A 21255-nucleotide genomic window follows, 5' to 3' on the forward strand; every position below is an offset into this window, starting at 1 on the left:
GATAAGAAACTAAATAAAGAAATTTAACTTTGAAAAGTGTATATTCATGACCTTAAAAGCTTAAAATTTATCTTTTCAATACAATAATTATTGTTTACTTCTGTTTTAAGATCCTTATCTTGTGCTTTTAGGCACAAGTTAACATTTCCTTGAAAAAATGTTGAAAAGAGAGTGTCCACACAACTTCTCATTTGTTAAGTACAGCGTGGTTGCTGATGTTGCAAAACCATATCAATCTACTCCCTCCGTCCCTTAATACATGACACAGTTAACTCCATTACGCATTTTAATGCATAATTTTGAGTTTAAATATCTTGAATAATATGTTAGAAAAAATCTTGAAAATTTGATATTTTGAAAATACTCATCAAGACGAATCTAACGACATCTTATATGATATTATTTATCTTTATATATTAGTAGAAAAATATGGTCAAAGTAAGCTAGGTCAAAATTGCAAATTTTTAAATAGATCATCTATTGCGAGACGGAGGGAGTACTATTTTGAAATGATTTGCATCAAAAAAATACATAATTCCTAAAATGATCATGGAATTGGAAAATGTAAATGAAGTTCAACTTTCTCACTTCTATTTTCCATAACTTTTTTCAACATCTATGTAGTCTTGCATGAGGTCTGATACGTTAATGAAGTATAATATTTTTTTAAAGATGTATAATAATTTTTGTCCTTTAATGGAATTTTGATCCTGCTTACATAGTATAATTTAAACGAAGAGAAGAATTATGTAAGAGAAATTCTACCATTAAAACTAATAAGATAAGATAAGATTAGATTAATTTTTACTTATTTTAAAAAGAATGTTTTGAGGGTACGATAACAACTTGGTAGAGGGTAGAGGGACGTGTCAAGTTACAAGTCAAGAATAAGCAGAAACATAAAGTGTTGTCTACAATTGAGTCAAAAAATATATAAAGGGTGTACCATATTTAGCTAGGTAAAAGGATAATACTAAATTGTTACCCCAAATAAAGGGATAACACTAATTGGGTGGGTCTCTAGAGAGACAAAGATAAATCATATTCGGATAAAGCCGAATCTTACTATTTCTTTCCAAGGAAGAATATCAACAATAAAGTATGTGATAATACTAAAATTGAAAATAAATGTTAGTCTTATCCACCACCTCACACCTTTCTTTTTTCTTTCTTATATATACACAATTTACAATCCAAACATTCCCCAAACTATATCATCTCATTTTATTTTCCTAGACAAAATATATGTGTTTGCAATTGTTGCTTGTGGAATTCTAGTTTATTTGAAAAAGAGCACTAAATTGTTACCTTAGAGATGGAACAAAAAATGAACAATTCTAGGATTGAATCACCAAAGAAAAGACCATTTCATGAAGACTATGATGATATTATAGATGGTTCTTTCTTTTCTTCAGATTCTGAAGTTTCAAATGGTAATTCATCATCAGAATTATCAGAATCTGATTCATTTGAAGATGTTACATCTCCTACTTCATCTTCTTCATCCTCATCTACTCATCAACTTGCAGAAGCTGATCCATTAAGTGATATGTCTTCTTTGTTTCAACAACTTCCAATCAAGTAAGTTTCTTTCTCCATCAATTTTTATAGCTTATTTTGGCTTTTTAAAGAGTTTTAATAGTGATGGGTTGACGGTCCAAAACAGTTTTGTACACTCAACCAATTAAAATAATATTTTGAATTGTCACAATAATTAATGATTTTAATTGATGTGGGTCACATGATAATTTAAAATGTTTTGATTTGTTGTGAGTGCAAAACTGTTTTGGACTCTCAATCCACCACGATTAAACTCTTTTTTAAATGGGTTTTGCTTTTTCTTTCCATATTTGCTTTTGGGCTATTGTATTTTCTTATGAGTATGCTAAAGTTTGTGTCCTTTTTTTTTTTATAGGAGGGGACTTTCAAAATTCTACCAAGGAAAGTCACAATCTTTTACTTCATTAACAAATGTGAAGAGTTTAGAAGATCTTGCAAAGCCAGAGAGTCCTTACAACAAGAGATTGAAGTCATGTAGAAGCTATGGAGGGTTTTATGAGAGCCAAGAATCAAGTTTTAAATCTATGTCAAGGCTTGTTTCTAAGAGGGGGGTGAATTCAGCAAGTTCAAGGGGTTCATGTTCTTCTTTGAATGCAAGAAAGGGTAGTGGAAGTAACTTTATGGGTAGTAGGCCACCAATTCATCCTCATAATAGATCATCTACTAGCACCAACAATATCTCTAATCAAACTGCTTTGTTTGCTTGAAAGGGATTATGTGATGTTTTTTGTTTAATCAAATTTTTTGATGTTGTTAATTTATGGAGTTGTGATTTGCGGATATTTTGTAGTGTAATGTTAATCACTAATTAGTTTTGATGAATGAAATCACTAATTAGTTTTGATAAATGAAAAGTGAGAGGGGAAAATGAAATGAAAAGAAAATCAAATCAGATTTTTAAATTGCAATAGACATATATGCTTTATGTTCTTTAATTACATATGCGCATTAATAACCAATTTTTTATTTTGGTAAATACAATTCAATTGATAGTTGTAATAACATCTATTATACTATCGAGTTTTAAAAATTTATATTTCTCATTTCTTCATACTTATTATTCCATTTGAAATGGAAAGGAACATGTTTTTTCCATTTGAAATATGTTAGGATGTTGTTCTTTTAACCGATAATACACTTTAAGCCTATAAAACGATGTTTGGAGTATCTTCGCTTCTAAAAAAATCGTTTGAAAATTACGAACGAAATATTTCCGTGAAAAATAAGAAAAAATCAATTATTAAGCGATCACTTTACACACCGCCATGATTGCTACGAATTGTTTCATTTTTTTCTTCTATCGGAAGTACTGTGTTTTTAGAAGTTAGTGCCTTGGTGGGATTGAATTTAGCATAGTTTCTAGGAAGTATGCTTCTGGATTTGTAGGGATCTTAGAGAATTTTGATTAGCCGTTTTCTTGATTTTGATAGAAATATCATGAAAATTATATAAAATTAAGATATTATAAAATAAATTAATCCTTAATTTAGATATATTATTGGTCAAATATTGATGTTTAAGTAGGAATAGTACTTCTTTAAAAAAAGAAAATGTAGGAATAGTACAATCACATCGATTATAAATGAGTTGAACGAGTTTAATGTTAGATATAATCGAGAGCCGGCTTATATTTTTAACGTTTTAAATTTTTGGTGAAGATGGGTGTCTTGGTTTCTTGTTAGTCCTGGATTGTATTGTTGTTGCTTTTGGTGCCCCACTGGACTTTCTAACAATTTATGTTAAAGTTTTGATCAAATTCAAGGATGTTAAATAACCATTTTCATCTTTGAATGTGTAACGAGTTGACACAATAGTTCTTTAATATATAGAAATTCTAAAGTAGTGTATGATTGTGTACTGTTTTAGTCAAAATTGTTACGGACGTTAAAATAACCTCTCAATGATGATAATAATTTTGTTCTTATAGGAATTGATATGTTAGTAAGTAAGTAGGACATATATGACACTAAATAAGTTTATTGAAGAACATTTTGACGTCGTGGACTATTTCGACTAAACATAGTACACAATCATAAATTATAACAGAGAAATTTATGGAAGAACAAGTCTACTTTGTGGAGGATAGAAGTCAAAGATGTGTTGATATATAAACAAGTTTATGCAAGACGTTGAACAACACATGATATTGATGGATATTAACGTAAGATGTGTTGTGAGATTCATGTCAAAGATAGAAGAACTTCCTAAAAAGTTCACATGAAAGTGGCACCATCATTTTTAAGAGTGATAAAATTGTCGGAGTGATTTAAGTTTAAGTGAAGTATATTCTTTATGATAAGGTATATATAACAATTCTTCTAAATTGTTTTTGGTGAAGTGGATTAAAATATCTTGAGACAAGCTCACCTCATTTCAAGATGGTAAAAGAGGTCTTGTCAGAAGAAGAAAAAAAAGATGTTAAAAGAGGAGGGAAGTAAAAGAAAAAGTAAAATTAGAAGTTAGTTGAATATTCTAAGACGTGTAAATTTCAAAAGTATCATAAAAAATAAACTATGGAGATTACTCGGAGAAGGCTCCACCACAAAATAACTATATGAATGTAAAGACAAAATGTAATTAACAAGTCAATCAATATTGCAGTTTCTCTAGGGCAAAGTATGACGTACCTAAATTTGTTAACTTTGATTCTTCTTTAAAGGACTAAAAACAGAAGAAAAAAAATTATAAGCACCAATTACTTTTTAAGTAAATAAGCACCAATTACTTAACCTTTTTCTAACTCGAAAAATAAAAGTTAGATTATTCTATCAAAAATAGTATTAAAATATTGAGTTTTTTTGTTTTGTTTTTACGTATTAAAATATTGAGTTTTTTTTTTGTCCAGTGAATATAACTCAGTTGGTAGGATAATGCATTGTTATATACAGGGGTCGGGGTTCGAATCCCGAACATCCCACTTATTCACCAGGTGAATTTTAGCCACTAAACTACCTGACAAAAAAAAAATTTGAGTTTTTTGTTGTGTTTTTACCTTTGAAAATATTCAGTTCTTTTTTATGGAAAAATAGTGTTTTTCTTACAATGGAGCATTGTTAAGTATGAGAACTTTAGTTTCTTTCCAACTGGATGAGGCCTATTAGTCTCGATAAACCGGCTCAAATAAAAAACATTTGAGAATTTCTTTTCATTTCCTCCATATTTCTCTCGATATCCTATTAGTCGATTTTATCCGGATTGAATTTTATAATCCGTAACATATTTGAGGTTTTTTTAAGGGTCATGTTAACTTGTGTTCTTAGGGCACATGTTTAGCATTAATTTCATTCCATTAATGGTAAGAATTTAATGAAAAAAAAATTAATATTAAACAATTTAAGCAATAAATTAACTTAATTTCCAATGCATCATTTCTATTAGTGAAATTTTTAACATGTGTCCTAAGAGCATCTACAATGGTGAGATCTTCACCATTTAAGACCTAGTACCTAATAGGTACTCCCATTGTGGGAAAAAAATTTGGGGCTCTTCTAAGACATGGGGTCTAATTTAAGAGTTTAGACCCCCCATTTTAAGTGGTCCCCATACACTTTTTTATTAAAATAATATGTTAGTGGTGGAATTTAAATGATTAAGAGTTAGCGGTAGGACTCATTTAGACTATTTGTTAGAAGATCTCCATTGGAGTGACTGAGTACCTATTAGGTACCGTTATTATAAAATAATTAAAAAGTGATGTGTACAAGTGGGATCCGCTTAAGATCTTCAATTTGAGGGTCTCCATTGTGGATGCTCTAAGGGCACAAGTTAACATTTTCCTTTTTTTAATTATAAAATTCATACTGTATTTATTCAGATTTTGTGCAGATTCGATTAAATTTATTAAAATGATATAATTTAAAATGGACAACAAAATTTATTAATTCAACACAATTTATTAATGAAACACAATTTCATAATACATTAACATCATCGTCGGATAAAAATACAGGTATATATATAGAAGAAATCATATAATATCATTACTACAGATAACTACTACAAACTTATTACTGTTGGAATATTTTATTATTTAGGCTTAATTGCACTTTTGGACCCCTATCTTTCCAAAAGTTGCGGTTATGGACCCCTAACTAATTTAAATACAAAACAGCCTCCTATGTTTTGATTCTTTGGCAGTTTTGACCCCCCAAGGCAAAATAAAAATAAAAAATTTGACACGTGGCACCTCACTTAGGGTGCCACGTCAGCGTTGACCGAGTCAACTCTGGACTGGGGGTTCAAAACTGCCAAAGAATCAAAACATAGGGGGCTGTTTTGTATTTAAATTAGTTAGGGGTCCATAACCACAACTTTTGGAAAGATAGGGGTCCAAAAGTGCAATTAAGCCTATTATTTATTATATTCCAATATCATTATGTGGGCAAATATCGTAACAATAATTATATTAGCTATTTATAAATTGTGAGCCTTAGTTGATTAGTGATCAAATTAAGTAATAAAGTTATTAGATTTCTAATTGGATAATTAATTAAATATTTAATTAGTTGATATGGACTCAATGAGTGGATGTCCGGATGGTCCATTAACGGAATAATGAGAAACCCTAATGGTCATCCAATATAAAAGAGGCTATGGTCCCCAATATACCGTACACGGAAAACTCTCTCTTCTCCCCATCTGAAGAGAACTCGAGGCATCGGTTGAGGAAGAACCAAATTAGCCGCCGCTAACACTTTATGTTTGTTTCAGATCACCTTTCTCTATTCATGTTGCTTTTGAGAGGCTTCCATCAAAGCTTCAATCCAGGTATTCCTAATTTCTAACTATTGATATCTTTGATAAATCAAACATGTCGTAGATCCGATCATAATCATGTTCAATGTTTTGTTTGCTTCCGCTATTGATTCATTGTTGAACATGTTTTATGAAATCTGTTTTTAATTAAGACCTAAATTTCCAACAATTACGACTAAAAAACTGACGGGAATGGGAACAACCCCATATCCAATCTGACCAAGAATTATGGAATACAAGATGATGGAGAAGACTCCAAGAACCATGATTGCTACATAGAGGGAGAATGCTTGACATCCCTCATCCTTGGTCTAGGAATTCAAAATTAGAAGTTTTCCATAGAAAAGAACAAAATATTGACTTTAGAAATTTGAATAAACAACATTTGAGACAATTACTTTATTTGAAATTCCTTAGCATGTGCCCTTGGGGCACATGTTACCATTGAACTTTTGAGTCCTTGAGCTAGTGGTGTGAAAGAAAAATCAGGGGCCAAAAATGCCAATTATATAGGGGTATATTTGCATATTTTAAAAGTTCAAGCGATTCAGTTGAACCTCCTCAAAAGGGTTAGCTCCTCCCATATCACTAGGAGTACGATGATTGCTAACATAAGGATAGCATATAAGTGCTTATGATGATTGTCCCCCTGATCAAGATGATAACTATAATGTTCAAATATATCCTGAATGATCTTGTAATTCCTTAATGGTCCTTTGTTCGCAACTCTGACCTGAACGACACATTGTTAGTTAGGTCGGTTGTACCAACCTAATTCGTAGTCTACTAGATGTAAATGACTCTATATTAACATTCAAAATTTTGTTGTAAAAAATCGTCTCTCTTTTTTAATTACAATATCATATTGATTGCATACTGTTTTTTTTTTTTTTTGGTGACCGGGGTTTGAACCCCGAACCTTACATATATTATGCATTGTTCATACAACTGAGTTATACTCACGAGGAGAATTGCATATTGGTTTAAGTCTTAACATATTGTTCGCATGGAAATACAATACTTTTTAAATGAAATTATTATTTTATAAGAGTAGAATATTATCATCAAAGTCTACTGTCAAAATAAATTATCATTATCAATTTATCATTACTAGGAGAAAATGTCCAAATAGCCTCCGGTTTGTACTATGTACTCTACATTAATATAATTGTTTGCACTTTGCAATATGCCAATATGAATGTTTTTAACTTGTTTTTAAAAAATAAAATTAATAAGATGAGTATAAATGTAACGTGTCATAGTTTTGATAAGAGAAAATACATATGGACTTGATCGTCACAACGATACTCCTCAACTATGCATGCATGGAGTTGCAGCCAGTAGCATAGCACATTGGTTTGGTCCAACAAAGATTCGGGAACAAAAGAATTTGAAAGAAAGGCCATGTTATGTTATTAAAGAAAGCAAATGGTAGCAAAAGAGACAGAAAATCAAAGCTGGACCAGTTGGTGTTGATGGTAGGGTCAGCATTAGCCATTAGCAATACAAAGAAAGGACGTACACCATTATTTTTCCAGGGTGGAGCACATGATACAAGTTGTGCAAAATATATGATACTATTTCATTTAAAAGAAAACGACCAAACATCATTATCAAAAACATCCCCTAAAAAAAAAACATTATAAAAAAATAAAACTAACATAAGTAAAATCTAAAGTGGGTCGGTCACTAGGAAAAAGCGTGTCCTAACCGATGATTAATCAGTAACCATTATTAGAAGAATTGTCACAAAAGGACAAGAAAAAGAAAGCTAAAAATTAGGTCACAATACAATAGTTGGGAGTTCTGAGTTCATATTCAGGTTAAAGGAATGATTTAATATAGGAATCTGATGATTTTCTTTTAAGGTTCAAAGTATTTTGAATCTTGATTGGTTACAACTTCTTCTCAAAATTTTGTTTATAGAAAGCAAAGGAACTCATGTTATGATGAGGTGTGATATTGTTCTTTTGTCAACGTCCAACGGTACAAGTCATGGTGAAAATTTTATCCACCAAACTAAAAAAAAAAATATTAAAAAAAAATGTGTACATGGCTTAATAAGTTGATGTTATTATTATTAAAGCAACGATTCGAAATTTATAAATAAAGCCCAATAGTTCGTGAACTTAACTCAGTTGATAGATGTATTGCATAACGTGTGTAGGGGTTAAAAGTTCAAATCTCAGACATCTCACTTATTTACCTTAAGAGGTGATGTAATATGAAAAGAAATGACATGATCTTATAGTCTTTGTCTAACATGTATAAGTAAATTGTTTTTTATTTTTTTTGTCTAAACTATCCTCCACGCGCAAAAGCTGAGAGTAATTCCTCGAGCATTGCGGGACACAAATGGGAGCTGTTACTAAGAGTTTTAGCATTGCTGCATACACAAGGCTCAATTCGAACACATGACCTTGGTTAAGTTAGAAGAGACTCGTGTCATCTCATGTAAGCGTTTTTAGATAAGTAAATTGATTTTACATCATACACAAGTTAACATTGAATGAATAAGTCTCTTCATATTTCATTTAATCCAATAATCAAATTTATTAATCAAATAATAAAGATGATTTTGTTCATGATGCAAAAGTTGTATCTTTTGTGCACCATAGTCTTGACCGACTTTATAAAATTTGTATCGTCAAAAGTGATCATTGATTCATTCGATAGATTAATTTAAAGTATCCTTATTTGATAATAGTTTTTCTTTATCGTTTCAAAAATTACACGTTTGAAGTTTTTATGATATTTATTTACTATCATTGATATTTGTTGAGCGAATCAGAAAATGATAGAAAACAAGAAAAAATGAGAGAAATGATACCGTGAATTGTATTGAATTTTCACATAATAGACTAGTGAGCAAGCTTACAAAGTATTTATACTTAATCTATGATTAAACTGTGTGATCACAACTAATTCTCCTAAGATTAACGGAAACAATTACAGCCATTTACAAGCTTGCGATAACTTGCTGCATAAGTTAGTGTGGTGTTCTTCCTATATTTCTTCAAGTAAACTTGATTTCATTTTTTCTGCATTTGTCTTTAAATATATTGTTATTATATAAAAACAAAAAAAAGGAAGAATATTCCTTTTTAAATACCAAATCTGTCCCTAGCATGTGACGAGGCAAGTGTGTAGAAAGGAAATGGACGATTTAGTTAGGTTACTGTCCCCAACAAAAGCTATCCCTACAAAAGTAAAATGATAATAAACACTCCGTACCTCTTTATAAAATTTGTATTTATCATTTAATCATCCAATATCGTGTTATATTTTTATATAAATTCTTGTAACATAGAAATAATTTTTTTGATTGAATCTTGTCTACGTGATACAAATACTCAACCAAACTTCATTATACCTCAAGAGTTCAATCCACTAATGATTACTATAATGCTCGTTGGACGCGTGAGAAGTTTTAATAGCCATTTTTTCCTCTTTAGTTTAGATGTTATCCCTATTCTACTTTACCAAATACTATAAAAAGATTGCGATGTTATCACGTTTAATTAGAACTAGAACGAGTGAAATGAGGGTCTCACCAATTTGTTTCTTTAATAAGAAAAGTAGGTACGCCAGTTTTGAATAAAAAAAAAGTACAAAACATGTTTTTATGTTATGTAAGAAGCCCCGATACTTCAAAATGGATGACGTACCATATCCTTTACGTATCCTGCACCGATACCTGCCCGATACTTCCCGATACGTATCAGAAGAGTATCCGAAGATTAAATTTTATTTTTAAAAAAAATAATTATCCGATACTTCCCGATACGTATCAGGAGAGTAATCCGATCATTATCCTACATCGGTATCTGCCCCGATACTTCCCAATTAATGTTAACTAAAATAACTTAACTCTTGAGTAATGATGTGTTCTTTTTTGAATATAGTGTTTCTTTTTTAGATCGATATAATATAACACTAACAATGTTCATTTTGGATATAGTATAACATTGATGATGCTCTTTTTGGGATATATTGTGTATGTAATTGGTTAATAATCACTCTATTAATTGTCAATATTATTTATATTTATATTGATGTGCTACGAGCCTATGACTGATTTATGTTGTTTGTTAATATATTTTCATATTAAAAAATGGTATAATTATATTGTACATTTATATATATAATTTTTTTTATTAACGTATCTCAGCCGTATCGTATCTTGATTTTTGAAATTTTTCCGTATCGATGCAGTATCGTATCTCGTATCCGGACTTCATATGTTTGATTTAAAAATGGTAAGAGATGATGAAAGGAGAATTTGATGGGTCGTTTATTGTGTGCTTGTGTGAGTTTTGTAAATGTGAATTCAATGAAACTAATTTATTTTTAGGAATGAAATTAGTATACTTTTATTATAAAAAAAATGATTTTGTCAACTATGTATGAGAAGAGATCAAATTTGTGCAATTTTTTAAAGCAAAAAGGTGTAGATGGTGAACCAACTATAACACCTTAAAAATATATGGATAAAAGAAAACAAGAACAAAATGAGAAGGGGGACATGGACCAGAACCTAGAAAAACAAAACAAAGGGAAATAAAAAGCAAAACAAAAACCAAGACAAATAGCAAGGAAAGAAACGAAACTGATAGATATTATTTAACTCAATTCGGAAGTCAGCCCTAAAACGGGTATTATGAACCTGAAAACCTGTTTGCCCAATCTTTTTCTTAATCTTGGACACATCAATGAATAGGTTTTCTCTAGCAGCAGAACAATTCTTAAAGTAGTTGATAGTTGCCGCTCTTTCTTCCTCATTGGTATAAACCTAAGGCTCATTGACATCATTCCCTTTCCAATACGATCGTAAAATCTCCAAATCATGACTTACGTTGTGATTTAAGACATCTTTAGTAACAACGACATTGGAAGAACTCAAACCATACCAAGATGTGAAACTTGAATATAGTCCAAGTCTATCATGACGTCACTCCAATGACGAACGATACACATATCAAGAACTTAGTTGCTCTATTGATCTTCATTTTTTTTTGTCACCACTTCAACCTGTATTGATTGTACCTTAACTGCCCCAATAGAAGTGCTATAATATAAAGTAAACAACCAATAATTTGAAAGGAAAGAATTAATCCAAGTGTTTGCTTAGACAAGTATTTATAATTTTTTTTAGGTGCCATAGTGATTTGTTAATAGAGTATGGTGGGCCGATCTTTTTTGCTTCGAGATTGGGAGTTAATTTATAGACTAAAGTCAGTTGAACTTGTTATGGTGTCTTCTTCGACGAATAGGGGGCCGATGGTGGTGTCATCCAAATGAGTATTGAAATAAGTGTTTTTGATGTGTTTATTTGAGCTCAACTGTGGGAAGAGAAAAGGATGTAGCCTTGTTGGTTGGTGGTCCCTATGTGACAGCTACGTCAAACCCTGGTCGGGGTCTCTCAATGTGTTACCTCGCATTTCCTTTAACCTGTGAGGGCCAACTCTGTCTTTGTCGTTGCCTTCATACACAATGACGGTTATTTACACTGTATTTTAAGGCCACATCATCCTATTCGCTCCATCGGTGACGTTTGTTGATGGTTCTTTGGTGGCCCACATTACTTGACTGGTTGTTGTTTCTTACTCTTGCTGTTGTCATTTTTCTTCGCTATGAGATTGTTATCTCTAAGTAGAGCTGTCAAAACGGGTCGGGCCATATGGGCCCGGCCCGTTTAGCCCGATTATTTATAGGGCTTGGGCCTTAAATATTGAGCCCGAATTTTAATAAGGCTTTTTACCCCGGTCCTGAAAAGCCCGGTACCCGTTAGGGCTAGTCTGAACGGGCCTATTTTTCAAATAATTTTTTACTTAGTTGATTATCAAAGTAAAAAATAAAAGTGAAAATTCAATGAATTAACACAAATATAAATGTAATATAAAATTATATTTACTCGTTTTGTTATTTATAATTTTAAAGAACGAATATATAAATATCTCTAACCATAACGTATCTAATTTATTTAAAATTGCTTTCCTCGCCGTTTTAGTTTACAATGTTTGTACGAAAATGTTTACAATTTATTTTTGTGCTAGGCATTATTTAAACATATTAAAAATATTATTTATAAAGAATTTTATAGGATTATTTTATAGTAATTTTTTTAAAAACAATGTAATTTTTAATAAAAGCCAGCCCGTTTAGCCCGCGGCCCGTGTAGGGCCGGGCTTGGGTAGTATATTTCAAGTCCGTTTTTCAACCGAGCTTTTTGGCCCAGCCTGACAAAGCCCGAAGCCCGTTAGGCCCGACCCTAAACGGGTCGTGCCGCCCGTTTTTGACAGCACTATCTATAAGTTATGATTGTTTTCTCCTTCGCTGGGTTTCATTACAGCAAGTTTGAGTAAAGTCGTTCGGTGTTTGGTTTTGGTATTTGCATCGTCTCGGCCTCTTTACCGACATATTTGATTTTGTGTTGGTGAGATTGTGAAGCTTTGATTATCGGTCTCTCTTCTTCTTCTTGATCTAATTTGTTTTTTTCCCTTTTGTGATCTAATTTGTTTTGTTATATTGAGGTTTGTTCAATTCAAAATGCTTTATAATTTGTTAAGGGTTTGAGCCACTGCCCACGCAATCAAAACACAAGTCGTTATAAGCTAACTCATATGTTATTTATCCACTATTTTTTGTCTTAAATAGGTAAGCATTTATAAATTAATTTCAAGATATTTTTTGAATAAACTTTAATGTAAAATGATTTATATTATCCGAAAAGAGATTTATTTACCAAAGAAAACGGTAACAAATTTGGCAACTCATCAAAACTAAGATTTTTTTGTTTGTTTGTTACTTTTTTTTGACTAGAAATGATTTTTTACTTAAAAAAAATATTAAAATTATCTGATCTGAACCGGATTTTGAATGTGTCTATTAAAAAGATGATTGAGCAATACCTCTGTGTTTATGTATAAAGGATGGTGCCTACAAGTATTATAATAATAGTCAAGTCACTAAATAGAAAAAGAAGTTAGAGATATATGAACATGTAACGAGTAGTTACGATGCTCGTATCAAAATTTTAAAATATTTTTCGATTATGCACGTCAATAGTTATATTTTAAAATATGACGTTAAACTAATTGCTTATTTTTTTGAGTATTGTGCTCTTACACGAATAACAAATTATGCACGATATTAATTTCTTGAATATTGTCATATTTTTATTTTTATTGATATACTATATCAATTTTAATGAATAAATATTGTTTATTTTTGTAAAAAAAATATATAAAAAAGTGAAGAGACCAAAATTAGAACTAACGTGTGAGGATATCCAGGCAGACATGCCCGATGGCTATCGCGTTTATATACAAAACACCAAAAAAAAAGAAAACTAATAATTAAATAAGAATTGATTCCGTGAAGAGGAGTAGAACTTGGACTTGGAGTAAGTTGTTGAGAAGATATTTTGTTATAAAAAAATGATAAAGTAATAAAAGGTGGGTCCATCTAAACAAGTATAAATAGAGTCTTATGCAAACATAGATCGTTACATTACTCCTCTTTCATTATTATTTGCACAAGCGGTGGAGAGAGAAACAACGAGATTTAGAGAGAGAATTTCTTCTTATTCTTGTTTTTGATATACAAAACAATTGTATAACAAGAACCACATGCAGAAATCGTCGAATATTGTTCTTCTTCTTCTTCGGCGATTTTGATCCAATTATCCATCCTTATGATATTGTTCGAGAAGTTGAGTTTCTCTCCTTACCTCAGCCGCTTCATTGCTGGCATCCTTCTTTTGATATTCTGTAATTCCTTTCAATTAGTTTCCAATTTCCCTAATCCTATACACCACCACCCTTTTTGATTCAATTTCAACTCTCTGTTCATTCTTTCATTCTCAATTTCAATTCAATTCATTTCATTCTTCCTTTGCAATGGACCCCAAGCTCTTCTTCTCTAACAATTTTCTCGATGGTTAGTTTTTCTCTACCTATATGCTCATTCCCCTTTTAATATTAAAAAAATTCCGTTGGAAAATTTGATTTTTTTTTTGTTGATTTATGTTTGGGATTCAGGAAATTAGTTGATGTGATTTTTATTTCCTAATGTTGTTTCTCAATAACAATGATTGTACAAGAACAGGCGTTAAGACATGTTTTTTTTAATGATTTTTGATTAATTGTGGTATAATAAAAAAGTGATTTTTACGTCATTTTACTGCATTGAACTTGTTTTTAGTGGGATGTTTGTTTTATTTATGTAGCTGACCCCATCTACTTGGACAAGACAATGTTTTTGCTGTCAACATGTTGTACTAGCACTATTATTAATTAATACACTGCCCAATCCATGGTCCATGTTTATTTAAGATTATAATATTACTGAAGTTGTGGTTTTTGCTGGATTTCTTTCTTTAGTGATCTGGAATCTGGATGGCACTGATTGATTTTAGCTATAGACTTGGATATTTTTATTTTTTATTTTTTTGTCCTGAGCTCATGAGTGGTGAATGATCAAGTTGAGTGTTTGTTAGTTATAAGGAATTACTAGCATTTTAATTGGAAAAGACAAAATGTTGTCAAATAGTGGCCATAGCGCCGCAATAGCTGTTATTTGAACAAGCCGCTATTGACAACTTACCCTGGACTCTGGAGTGCTTACCACAAGTGTATTTAAGGACTGTTTTCTTTTATGATATATAATAGGATATCATCATTCTTTACTGAACTTGCAATTGTTGAATCTTTTCAGGATCTTGTGCCTTGTTCTATTAGTGTTTAGTTATTTTTAGTAGTTATGATTTTGTACACTGAAAAACAGGAGAGATTTTTCATTATATATTTTGTTTCTCATCGTGTGTTGGGATAGTTCCACTTCTGATTTTTGTGTATAATGGTCAGGCACTATTACATCACTCATTGATAGCCAACAAAGACCAGCTCCCTCAGTTATAGTTGTTGGTGCTGGAATCTCAGGGATTGCTGCAGCACGTATTCTCCACGATGCATCTTTTAAGGTGTCATATCATTATGATCAGCTTTCCTCTTTGTTTAGTCTTTCTATTTACTTGTATTATGTCGGTGGAAATATTTTGTCTTGCTTTCTGTAATTTATTTTCATTTGTCATTTGGTCAGGTCACCCTTTTGGAGTCACGAGATAGGCTTGGTGGTCGCATTCATACCGACTACTCGTTTGGTTGTCCAGTTGACATGGGAGCCTCGTGGTAAGTTCAATTTGCTCTATTGAATTTGTATTTATTGCAAACATAGACGAGCGTAACAGAATTTGTGCATTGTAATCATGAAATTTGGAGTTAGTGGATTGAGTAAGGAATTGATGATTTTTTATATTGATTATTTCTTTGTCGATTACTTTCCAGGCTACATGGAGTTTGTAATGAGAATCCCTTGGCTCCATTGATACGTTGCCTGGGGCTTACACTATATCGTACAAGCGGTGACGACTCTGTCTTATATGACCATGATCTGGAAAGGTAATTATCCATCATGTTTCTGGAATTCAATTTCAACGGATGTATATGAAGGTTTATAATGCAGTTTTTTTAAATAAATACATTAATACTAATATTTCCACTGACCTGTATATCATTAACTGTTATGTTTGAAACAATAAAACTACACAATCTTTTGCAATTCCAGTAGTAGTTTTTTCATACTCAATCTTTTGCATTTTGTGTTTCCAGTTGTATGCTTTTTGACATTGATGGCCATCAAGTTCCACAACAGACAGTCATTGAAGTTGGAGAAACTTTCAAGAGAATTTTGGAGGAGGTAAGTTGCATATTTATTAGAATTTTTACAATTCACAAATGGATTTACTTGGTTTGATATGAGTCAATAAGGCAACGATTAATATCGTATGATGACTCACAAATGGATTTGACTAGTTAGCGCTATTTATGTGTGAACCAGTGCTATTAGTATCACAATATGAATTATATGATTGAATGCTTTTTTGTTTTCTTTTCTCACAAATGGCTTTGATTAGTTAGTGCCATTTATGTATGAACCAATGCTATTAGCATCACAACATGAATGATATGATTCAATATTTTGTAGTTTTCTTTTCTCCCACACTTTTCTTTAACCAATTCTCATCAAATATATTGAAAAGGCGAACAAGATTAAACTGATAAATGAAAAACAAAACTAAAGGGGTGCTATTAAATACATTTAATTGTTTATTGCTTTGTATAGCCATTCAATCACTTGCTCATACACGGGCTTCATACAATTACTTGTATTAGACACTAGTTTGACTATACATTTACTCTGTTTTCATATTGAATTTGAAATATGAAACAGAACTCAGATTTTATTCTGTTAGGCTCATGGTTAAAATGTTTTGTCAATTACTCAGTTTTCAATTCTTACACAATTAGAGTAAGCTCGATACTCATTAACATTTACATGATATATTTCAACTATTTTTTATTTTGATTCTGAATCTTGAGGTTTTATACAATTTAGGATTCACAATTTAATAGCTAGGTAAGATATTGTCACAGTGCAGCAAATGGCTAGTGGTGTTTTTTAATCATCAATACCGTCATTAATATAATTAATTTGATGTTGAATTTTATACCCTTGTGATAACTGCAGACAGGGAAAGTGAGGGATGAGCATCCTGAGGACATTTCAGTTTCTGAAGCGATTTCAATTGTGCTGGATAGGCATCCACAACTAAGGTAGAGATTAAGAGAATAAATGTACAATCATTGAGGCTTTACGTTTCAATCTATCAGTGTAATTTACTATGTTAACTGCAGGCAACAAGGACTTTCCCATGAAGTGCTGCAATGGTATATATGCAGGATGGAAGCTTGGTTTGCCGCTGATGCAGATATGATTTCACTGAAAACCTGGGATCAGGCAAGTGCCATTGTATTATTTGATGTATAGAAAATATCTTTTGGTCTCTGAACTTATATAAACTGTTTCTTTTTTGTTTATACCTTTTACATGGTTTTATTCATAAATCTTAATTTGCTGATGAATCCTTCATTTAAGATTATTGTTGATTTAAATGAATAAATGATAAATCTTGTGAGTTGGAGTACAATAAACATAAATCTAAAGCTTTAGTTTTTTCATAATGGTTGGATAATTTGTTTCATTCTGTTCATTATATAATTTGCATTTTTTTTTCTTTTTCTTTCTAAAAACGAAGATAATGAAGCGAGATAAATGAAGTATAAAAAACTGGCAACTAAAATTTTGTTTCCCCGAGATCACCTGTGAATTACTAGATGACTTCAATTTAACATGTGAGCTTCCTATGATAATTTTTTCACATGTCATTGGGTTATTAGGAGAAGGATTTTGTTGTTAGCCCTTAGGTTATATTCCTTATTTTCTCTCATTTAATTTAAGTTAACAAAACGAGGTCTTACACGCCTATTAGTTATTATTGCTATATTATGCCAATATATAGAAGATCAACTTAACATTATTTATAATTAATACCTGAAGTATTGCTTACACTGTTATGGTTTCTAATTATAGGAACATGTACTCTCTGGTGGTCATGGGCTCATGGTGCAAGGATATAAGCCAGTTATAAATGCTCTTGCAAAAGATATTGATATACGCTTGAATCACAGGTATGCTTGCAAAATAATATTCGCGACTTAACCACTTGGTCATTTTTCATGATTTATGACAGAACGTGCAATAAATAGAGAAAGAAAGAAGAAAATATATTGATGTCATGTTTGAAGCCAAGAGAGTAATAAGCACTTCTCTTATTGATTAATTAGATGAAGATAAATCATAAATGTATGATTGGCAAAATAATAATTTGATCTTTTAAAGATACTGTTAAATTGGAAGAGATTCTTTATATTAAAACAAAACTTAAAAAGAAACAGATATTTTGAAGATATAAATAAACATCTGACTTAGGTTTAGGTCACTTGATTGAATCTGAAATATTTACTTTATTGATTAAAGATATCGATTCATTTGATTCATTGTTAGTTTCTAATAAGAATGCTTCAATGATTTTTCCTTTATCCCCTCTTTATGGTTACATACTTAGGGTGCCAGATTTTGACCATTTTGTAAAACCTCACTATGCAGGGTGACTAAGATATCCAGTGGCTACAATAAGGTAATGGTTACCTTGGAGGATGGCAGGAACTTTGTTGCTGATGCTGCTATCATAACTGTTCCTATTGGAATCCTAAAAGCTAATTTAATTGAGTTTGAACCAAGACTTCCTGATTGGAAAGTTTCCGCAATTTCAGATCTTGGTGTAGGCAATGAAAATAAAATTGCACTGAAATTCGACAAGGTGTTTTGGCCTGACGTAGAACTTATGGGTGTTGTTGCTCCTACCTCTTATGCATGTGGCTATTTTCTCAATCTCCATAAAGCAACAGGCAATCCTGTTCTTGTTTATATGGCAGCTGGTAGGTTTGCTTATGACCTTGAGAAGTTATCTGATGAGTCAGCAGCAAATTTTGTGATGTTACAGCTTAAGAAGATGTTTCCTGATGCTTGTGAGCCAGTAAGTTAACCTCTCATGTTCTCCGGATCCATAGTCCATGTAGTCAGAGATTCCTTGCATTCACACAATCTGCAGATCAGTATCATTTGATTTTGATCTGACATCTCTAATTTTGAACTCACTAAATTGATCTAAAAAATATTTAGAAACTTTCGAAATCCGAGCCATCTTTTCAAAGATCAGCAGTGCTGAGGTGTTGACTGTGTGAATGTAGTGGATTTCTGACTACAGTCTATAGGGACTAACTTTTCCATACTATCCTCATTGCCCGAGTTTAGGTCGTCTCAGTTTTTCAAAAGAAATTGATGGTTCCTTTTACGAGAGAGATAAAAACAAATGAAAGATTGGTGAATCCATTTGTAAAATGTTGTTAAAAATGGGTTCTGCCAATATTTCGTGTCCATCCCTCCCGCAAATGGAGTACCCGATTTCTTTTGAGAGATGGAGAGTATCTTGACCTTTCTCCCCGTATCTTACAAGTTTGCTTTCTGATGTGTGTATACATCCAATTTCGGGAACTTGACTTTTTCTTTTTGTGTTGGACTACTGCAGGTTCAGTATCTTGTGTCACATTGGGGAACAGATCCAAACTCTCTTGGTTGTTACTCTTATGATTTGGTTGGAAAATCAATGGATGTGTATGACAAGCTACGTGCACCCTTAGGTAATATATTCTTTGGCGGGGAAGCTATGAGCTTAGACAACCAGGGATCTGTGCATGGAGCTTATTCCGCTGGGGTTATGGCTGCTGAAAACTGTCAAAGATATCTTTGGGAAAAACAAGGCAACTTAGAAAGCCTGTCTCAAGTTTCTGCTAGACATGAAACATTAGGAACAAACTTTCCTCTTCAAATTTCGAGGATATGACTTGTTTTCATTTGCTTTTGAAAATGAAAGCTTTTATTTGCATATCACAATGGCAAAGGCAAAATGTTGGCCATTTGGATATAATAATCAATTACTGTTTTGGATAGTAATCTATTTTAATTTTTGAGTTCTTAACATACTATCTGCTTGGCATCTACTTTTTCAAATATTCCTTACTCGATTCCTCGTCAAGTCAATATTAATTAGGTACTAAAAAGTACTATCCATATATAAATATACATTTGATTAGAGTCCTCAAAGTCAAATTTATATTTGAGAATAATATTTATAAATAAACTTCAATAATAATATAATCCCAGCATAATTAGCTCGAAAAGGGAAAAAAGGAAATCCATATTAGTAGAAGAGATGTTTTGATCCTATCAAAATTGATGCTGCACCTTCAAGATATAAACTAAACAATATTCTCAAGATAAACAGATGATGTATCTTTTTGAGTTGAAAAAAAAAAATGTTCCCAACCAATTGCTATAGAAAATGGGTACGTCTCTTCGGGTGAAGCCTTGTATTATGTGATCACTCACTCACCCTTTGCATAAACTAGTGCCCAAGGGACGCTAACTAGCATGATCTATATTAGCACTTTAGAATGAGTTTTTTCTTTTACTATAATAGAAACAATTTTTCTTCCTAGACTTTTTTAATTGCATTTTTCTTACTGAATTCCCTAAGGCTGTTAAACAAACCATTAGCTTGTTTGAGGATTATGAAAAGAAGTAGAGAATATTTTGTTGGGTTTCAAGTGTGAGTGGTTAAGTCTCACACTATTTATGAATGTGTAAAATATTGGATATATAAGAGAGGTGACTCATATACTTGAGGCGTTGTGATTTTGGGTGGAGATGGAGCGTCTTCATCTCTTGCGATTTTGAAACATTAACCTGTTGCTGCTCTCGTGGCATATGAACTTCTCAACAAATGGTATCAGAGTCTTGGTTTGGTTTGGTGGTGGAGCGGGAGTCGGATCATGTTATACAAGGTGGAAATTAAACTCACACTTGATGAAGATATTGTTAGGTTAAGTCCCACATCGCTTATAAATCAGTAAATGTTGGATGTATAAAAGAGACAACTTATGTATGATGACTTAAGATTTTGAATGGAGATGTAGCGTCTCACTCTCTTCCAATCTTAAAGCATTGGTTTGTTGTTGCTCTTACGTTATTCCACACGCACGCACGCATGCACTAGTACACCTCCCAACATATTCAACTTTTAATCTATAAAAATAAGGTATTGGTTCTTCACAAATCATATCCAATCCCTTCTTCACAAACCATATCCAATCCCTTAACACTCATTTCCATGCAATTTATTAATAAACCAAAAAGTGAGTAATTAAGTATTCATTTTATTTTAGGAAACTAAGTACGGATTTAATAACGTATTTTTTAAAAATTTAGTTTCGAAGGAGAAATCTTATAAATTAAGGAAAATTGTTGTCCTTTATAAATGTGAAAATCAAAGCTAGTAAACCAAAATTTTGCAACACAGAGCTTAAAGCATTACATAAAAAATAACATAACAACTATTGTAATATCTTATTTCTTAAA

At 31.7% G+C, this 21255-nt stretch overlaps 2 protein-coding genes across 2 annotated transcripts; both read left to right on the top strand.

Moving 5' to 3' along the window:
- Positions 1–1140: 1140 nt before the first annotated feature.
- LOC11413760 (uncharacterized) lies at positions 1141–2469 on the top strand. Its single transcript, XM_003600571.4, has 2 exons — positions 1141–1581; positions 1916–2469. Exons 1-2 carry the CDS (start codon positions 1316–1318, stop codon positions 2265–2267), a joined length of 618 nt encoding a protein of 205 aa, XP_003600619.2. The 5' UTR covers positions 1141–1315; the 3' UTR covers positions 2268–2469.
- An 11363-nt stretch (positions 2470–13832) lies between these two features.
- Positions 13833–19823, top strand: LOC11426561 (probable polyamine oxidase 4). The gene is made up of 10 exons (XM_003600573.4): positions 13833–14256; positions 15183–15298; positions 15418–15506; positions 15663–15776; positions 15987–16074; positions 16906–16991; positions 17073–17175; positions 17809–17906; positions 18385–18814; positions 19367–19823. Exons 1-10 carry the CDS (start codon positions 14217–14219, stop codon positions 19679–19681), a joined length of 1479 nt encoding a protein of 492 aa, XP_003600621.1. The 5' UTR covers positions 13833–14216; the 3' UTR covers positions 19682–19823.
- The last annotated feature ends 1432 nt before the right edge of the window (positions 19824–21255 follow it).

This window comes from Medicago truncatula, chromosome 3, assembly GCF_003473485.1.
Source record: "Medicago truncatula cultivar Jemalong A17 chromosome 3, MtrunA17r5.0-ANR, whole genome shotgun sequence".
NCBI classification, from domain to species: domain Eukaryota; kingdom Viridiplantae; phylum Streptophyta; class Magnoliopsida; order Fabales; family Fabaceae; genus Medicago; species Medicago truncatula.

What these genes read in the sequence shown, in the direction of transcription:
- LOC11426561 (XM_003600573.4), top strand. Translation starts at nt 14,217, where the DNA reads ATGGACCCCAAGCTCTTCTTCTCTAACAATTTTCTCGATG. An exon ending in TCCACGATGCATCTTTTAAG is followed by an intron (nt 15,299 to 15,417) that starts GTGTCATATCAT and finishes TCATTTGGTCAG; the next exon opens with GTCACCCTTTTGGAGTCACG. An exon ending in TATGACCATGATCTGGAAAG is followed by an intron (nt 15,777 to 15,986) that starts GTAATTATCCAT and finishes TTGTGTTTCCAG; the next exon opens with TTGTATGCTTTTTGACATTG.
- LOC11413760 (XM_003600571.4), top strand. Translation starts at nt 1,316, where the DNA reads ATGGAACAAAAAATGAACAATTCTAGGATTGAATCACCAAAGAAAAGA. An exon ending in TTTCAACAACTTCCAATCAA is followed by an intron (nt 1,582 to 1,915) that starts GTAAGTTTCTTT and finishes TTTTTTTTATAG; the next exon opens with GAGGGGACTTTCAAAATTCT.